Source organism: Vigna radiata, chromosome 4 (genome assembly GCF_000741045.1).
Source record: "Vigna radiata var. radiata cultivar VC1973A chromosome 4, Vradiata_ver6, whole genome shotgun sequence".
Taxonomy (NCBI): domain Eukaryota; kingdom Viridiplantae; phylum Streptophyta; class Magnoliopsida; order Fabales; family Fabaceae; genus Vigna; species Vigna radiata.
The window spans coordinates 7,722,117-7,728,518 of record NC_028354.1 but is presented as its reverse complement, the minus strand read 5'-3'; the positions used below and the strand labels follow the sequence as shown (position 1 = coordinate 7,728,518).

The following is a 6,402-nucleotide window of genomic DNA, read 5'->3' as shown; positions in this document are numbered from 1 at the left end:
TAAAGCATGTGAAGTCTATTATAAGTTGTTTTATGAGTTGTTAAAGTGTTGAAATGGATTAAATATGTGATAAGAAGGTATGGTGAGATATAGGTATATAGTTTACCTTGGATTAAAGCTTGTTTTTGAGGAAGTGAACTAGTGAAAACTTGAGTTGGGTGTCCTGTGCTCAAATGGTCAGTTTGGAAAGTCTTGGTAATTCATATGGGACTTGTCAGAGTCTTTAAGTTGCTTGAAATTGTGTCACAAATGGTAGAATTTAATTTGGGTCTCTAAGTTAAAGTTTTAAAAGTTTTTGGTTGAAATCTTGTAGTCACTTGTTTAAAATGAGTTTAGAATGGTTTAGACACCCTTGGTTGAGTATAATTAAATGTATAACAAGATCTAGGAGGGTTAGAAGTTGGAAAAAATATATAAATCTGGTTAAGAGTGGTCTAAGGTGAAAATTCTACAGTTTTCATGCTGTAGAATTATGCAAACTCGTTGAGCGAGTGGAGTCGCTCAACGAGAGGTCAAGGGTATGGATCACTGTCTCAGGATTCGCCTAGCGAGTTGGGTTATTGGGCGAGTGGTTGAGAGGTCTAGACTATTGTCTCAAGATTTTCCTAGTGAGTTGGGTCGTTGGACGAGTGGTTGTAGGGTTTAGACCACTGTTTCTAGACTCGCTTAATGAGTAAGGTCGCTGAGCGAGAGGTTTGGGGGTTTGGACCACTATCATTTTATTCGCATAGCGAGCTGAGACGGTGAGCTAGAGGTTAGGGTCTAGGATTAATGTCATTTTATTCGCACAACGAACTAGATCGTTGAGCGAGAGAACTCTGTAGTCGCCTAACAAGAGTGGTCGCTGAGCGACTGGTCCAGGTTTTTGTTTACACTTTACTTCTTTGTTCTTGAATTGATTTGAGTTGTACTTTGATTCATTGTGGTTGATGTATGATTATGTATGTGTTAATCTAAGTATAAAAGTTATGAGTTGAGATTCAAAGTGAAAGTATGTAGTTCCAAAGTATGGTTTCAAGGTGGTGAAAGTAAGTTATATAGTAGGATCTCTTGGTGAGATTCAAGTATGTTTAGAATGAATGCGGGAGCTCAATCTTGGGGATTATCCTGAAACTCCAATGGTCTTTCATTTTCAAGTAGAGAGGATTGATCCATGTCGTGAGGAGTAGCAGGAGATGTTAGTCTTGGGAGCTTCTAGTATGCTCCAAGGCGTGGAACCGACTAACCTTGTGAGTGTGGTAGGGTGAAACTCATTGGCAATGGCTTTGCAAAGTAGTAAAAGCCACTATAAGTGCACAACCCACCATAGCTCGACAATCATTCTAAGTCCGGACGGTCAATTCATTGTAATATCATGATAAAGTGTTTTGTGTCGGTGAATGACTGACTATGTGTGACTGTATGTAATATAGTTGATGAATATAATAATTGTTCTTTTATTTTAAACTAACTTATCATGTTGTTTGTGATTGTGTTTTGTATGTGCGGTTTTTTTTTCTTTGCAATGATCATCCTGTGGGTGTGAATAGAAGAAGACAAGGCCTCTTTGGAACAATATTTATTATTGTTTTTGAATAAGTGTAATTTTATACTTTATACTATAGTTAAAAAATGTTCTATCATATTAGATCTATGATAACTCTTTTATATGTTTACTATATTTTTGTAATGTTACATTAATTCTATTATATTAAATTTTTTTGTTAAATTTGTTGAAATGTCAATGTTAATTAAATTGTTTGTATCATTTTAATTTAAAATGAGTTTAAAACATTGTTTAATAAGTTATAAAAACCAAAATATATAAAATTTTTAAAATATTGTAATTTTTCATGTTTAAAGACTAAAATTATACTTAATCTTTTAAAAGTTTATTATTATTAATCACTAATGCAAATAAAAGAAAAGGTGACAGTATTTTGGATTTTGAAAATCAGTTCTACTTCAAACTATTGAATAAAAAATATAGTTTTATTTAAATTTAGTTCAACTCTCCGTAAAAGCATTTAAAGAATATAATCATATTTAGAGAGAATAAAAAAAAAATTACAAGAATTAATTTTAGTTTTTTTTTTCTTCCTTTAAAAAATATGTCTATCCATTAAATTTGCAGAAATTCTTAAAATAAATGTTATAGCAAAGGATACATTGGAAGAAACAAAACAAGCAGTTCCCAATCTCCATAAATGCTTATACCCTTTGATTGTCCCTTTTAATCTTACCCATATATGAATTTGACTACAACACATTACTAAACAACCACTGCATAGTGAAGATAAAATATTAATTCATGTTATTAAAGATAAAGAACAGTTTATTATATTACTACCAAAAAATATATTTACCTTACTGTTCTCTCTTCTGCTTGCTGGTAAAGCTATTTATTATATCAATGTCTGTTTCAAAATAAAAAGTTATATTAATTTATGCACCAGTGTAGGCTATGCAGAAGAACTTTTTACTGGTTGCATGAAACTGTGGGACCATGGAACAAGTAGATGGTCCCCAAGATTAAAATTTAACAGTATTCCAAATTTCAAACTTGAGGAACTTAAATTGATGAGAACACTTTAAAGTAACATGATGTCTGATCTGATCCCCACTGAACTATAAACACAAGAAAATGAAATTACATTAAAGAGCTGCAACTAGATATACCATATACCCCCTACCCCCTACAAATCAGAAAGACATAAAAACTCTAAACTACTCAGATATAATAAATTCCTAAACATCCTTTCCCTAGTAGCTACTTGAACAATAACCTCAAGCAAAGTAAATGGTTAGTGACAGCTTCTAGTTGTTACAATACATGTCAGATATCCTTGAAATCCATATTATCACCATATGACACTGAAGCTTATCATCTTAGTGGAGTACTGGGACCCATTCGTACCGTCCAGGCAGTGGTACATCATTGACAATGTCGAAATTGTACCTGCATAATATAGAACATTTAGACATAAGCACATTACATAATTACATTGATAAATCAATTAAGAGATCAAAATAAAACCACAAGTAAAAAACAAAAAAAAGGACTTGTGGGATAAGAATACATACTTTTCCATAAACATTTTCTGTTGCTGCTTCTCTGCATAAGCAAAGAACTCCTCCAACTCATGAGCCGGTGGAATGTTCCTTTGTATGTGATCATGCTTTTTTTGGAGCGTCCTTTGCCTTGTAGTTGAACCGGGGGTATGGATGACATTTGGGTCCCTTATTAAACTACAGGGTGTGCTTTCCCTAGTGCTTCTGTTTAAACATAATAAAATGTTAATAAAGATAAGTTTATAGATAAACAAAATAGCAGCCATATATTAATACAAATGCTGACTTGGAATCAAAAGTTTCTACACCAGAAATTGCATGCTAACCGCTGACAGAAAAAATAAGTGAGAGAAAAAACAGATCATTTTTTCTCCAACAATCTCCTACAGCTCAGTATGGAACTAGAGACAAAATTTTCTACTATGAAAAAGTAACTGGCATTTATTGGGACAAGTTCTGACTCGGTGGGCTCATGCACTAAAAAAATACAAAGAAAGAGACGGCCAAATCTTTCTCATTTCACCGCAAACCCAAATAGGAATCCAAAAAAACATCAATCTGCTGCTTGGCCCCATGTAAATGACACATCATTGCTAACACGAGTCATAAGAGTTACGGCTGCTCCTATTACTAAAATCCAATTTTTTCCAACTTGACCATTTACAGAGGGTTAAGCTTCAGGGTCATGCAGGTTCTTGCAGATCAAAAGTAAAACAAGGACAATCAAGCCTGAATGCATTTTGGAGTCACTGCTGAAACATATCTAATTACTAAGCTCTTAAGTTCATCAAAATGTTGAGAAAAATGGAGTAGAAACAACAAAGGGAGTCGAAACATAATTGCATGAAAATTGTCAAATCACACTGGATCTGCAGAGGCAATTAATGTAACATCAAATTGCACTCAATTTGGAGTTTGGAGATGTTCTTCCTTTTATAATCAATTTATGAAACTTATTTTCCACTTAGTGGGTTCTATTTTCCTGGAAAAAAATGAAAATTTATCAATGCACAACATTTTTGGTTCGAAGGATTCAATACGCAGGATAGTTGTAGAAATTAAAGAATGACATACACACATTAATACTGCAGATAAATACAAGTTGCAGTTACTATCCTGAGGACATGCATGCCGCAGAACCCATCACAAGTCACACACAAGTCTCAAATCTCAGCGACTCGTTGTACAAACAGAGCTTTATCTCAGTGCCTAGACTTGACAGAGTCAAATCATAGAAATAAATAACCCAAAATTAAGGGACCAAGACCTCAAGAGGTTCAAGAACGAAGGTTAATAATGAAAACTACACTAAAAACACAAGAGAATCAAAAGAATGGTAAATTTCAATACAGAATATCATTTTTTTACTGAATAATATCCTTCCACCAACTCACATGGTTCCCGCTCCACTTAGAATGCAACAATTTTAGCATCACCAGAATTCAGCAAACTAAAATTCAAAAACTAAAAACACAATAGGGAGAAAATAGAAGATTAAATAATACCAAAAAAATGAAAAGAAAATATAAACACACTAGTGAAAAGTCACAAAAATCAAGGTAACAGTTGCATGCAACAGATGAAAAAGGATAAAATAGTCCCTGAAATCATTTTAAGATGTTAGTCTTAAAAATAATGCTTATAGAAAAAGTTCTTATGTTTTTCCTGTCAAATTTCATGAGTAAACCCATCTTTAAAATCTCTAAATTTTACTATAATCGAACTTTGAAATACTCTTTTTTATTACAAATACACACTTTAGCCCCCAAAAAATCAACAACAAATGCATGAAGAAAAAACCAGTAAGATTCTGAAGCAAAAACCTAAAAGAAAAACATGCCAATAAAATATTTAAAAAAACTCAAATAAAAGTATCAGAATCACGTTGCAAAGAAAAAGGATGAAATTTTAACAAAACACACGAAGAAAACAAAATCCAAAAACTCAAGGGAAAAAACCGAGGAAGAAAAAAAGGGGGGAAATTGAAGAAAGAGAATATACCTTTCGTCTCTGCCTTCGACGTCTAGGAAATTTTGACCAAAGGAGCATTCAGCGTTGTCGTCATCTAAAGGCGCGAACTTTTCAGCGGAGCGGGACGAAGGCGTTTTGGAGAGCGCAGTTTGGGAGAGGCGGGAATTGGGGGCAGAATCGGCGGCGGCACAACGTCGGGGCTTTTCCGGGATGGGAGGGGGTATCTTGAGGAGGCGGCGGCTGCGGAGCTGGAGGTACACGGCGGAGTCGGGAGTTTGGGGCGAGTTCTGGAGCGCGAGGGTTTTGGCGCGCGTACGGACGCCAAGGTGCGAGTGCGGCGGCGGTGACTCCATGATTAGGGCGGCGACGTCACCGGAGATTTTAGATTTCTTCATGTACTTTCCCATTTGATTGAGAGGGAAAATGGTGAAGGAAGAAAAAATTCAGGGTGAAAGAGAAAGTGGCATAGGCTAAGAGAGAGAAAGAAGAGAGAGAAAGTGAAGAGGGAAATTTGTAAGTGTGTGTGAGAGGGAAGGGAAAGATTGAAGAGCTTTTATTTTAGGGTTGGGGGCTTAGTTTGGGGTTTTAGGGGCACATTCTTTCTCTTTCTCTCTCTTATGTCCAATGCATTTATTTCTTCAATTTATTATTTATGTTTTTTTTTCTTTAAAAATTATTTTTTCATAATTGAACAATTCAATATTTGTATTCTAATATATTAGGCTAAAATTATGAGTTATTTGCAAGGATGGGAAAACAATAATTGTATTTTATTTCTCTTAATAAAAGATGTTTTGTTCAAAATTAATAAGAGCCTTTTTTTTTCATTTCTATCTCAATTTTGATTAATTTTAGATGAATCTTCGTTATTTATATATTCTTTTGTTCTCTTTCATTCATGAATTTAAGCTGTTTTTTCTATTTTGGTTTATGATATTAAAAGTTTACTCTACATACATATATATGCATATTTATTGCTTGGTTAGAAGTAAACGGTTAATAAAGTGAGTGAATTAATTAACATAATTGTTAGTTATTATGCGTTAGAATTGAGGAATTTTGTAGATTTATTCCATCTTGAATTGAAAAAATAATATGTAAAGTTAAGGTTATTTTTTGGTCCCAAAAGTTAATTAATGTTGAATGCATTTTATATGATGATGCTTTATTTGGACCTTAAAATTTGTATTTTGGGTCACACTTTTAAAATCTCTTTCCTTCACTTACAAACAAAAAGTGTATCCCATTCTTTTTATGAGTTCAATAAGTATTGCCTTTTTCAACTTTTAATAATTCTTTTCTTAAGCTCTTTTATCTTTTGTGAAGCTCGTGCTGATTGGAATACTACAAAAATACTATTTTCATTATATTTCCAATTCA

General features: G+C 33.5%; 1 protein-coding gene across 1 annotated transcript; it reads right to left on the bottom strand.

Annotated features, from left to right (window-relative positions):
* Positions 1–2,442: 2,442 nt before the first annotated feature.
* Positions 2,443–5,592, bottom strand: LOC106758801 (cyclin-dependent kinase inhibitor 4). The gene is made up of 3 exons (XM_014641789.2): positions 5,053–5,592; positions 3,064–3,255; positions 2,443–2,938 (listed from the first exon to the last, which is right to left on the bottom strand). Exons 1-3 carry the CDS (start codon positions 5,427–5,429, stop codon positions 2,869–2,871), a joined length of 639 nt encoding a protein of 212 aa, XP_014497275.1. The 5' UTR covers positions 5,430–5,592; the 3' UTR covers positions 2,443–2,868.
* Between the last annotated feature and the right edge of the window lie 810 nt (positions 5,593–6,402).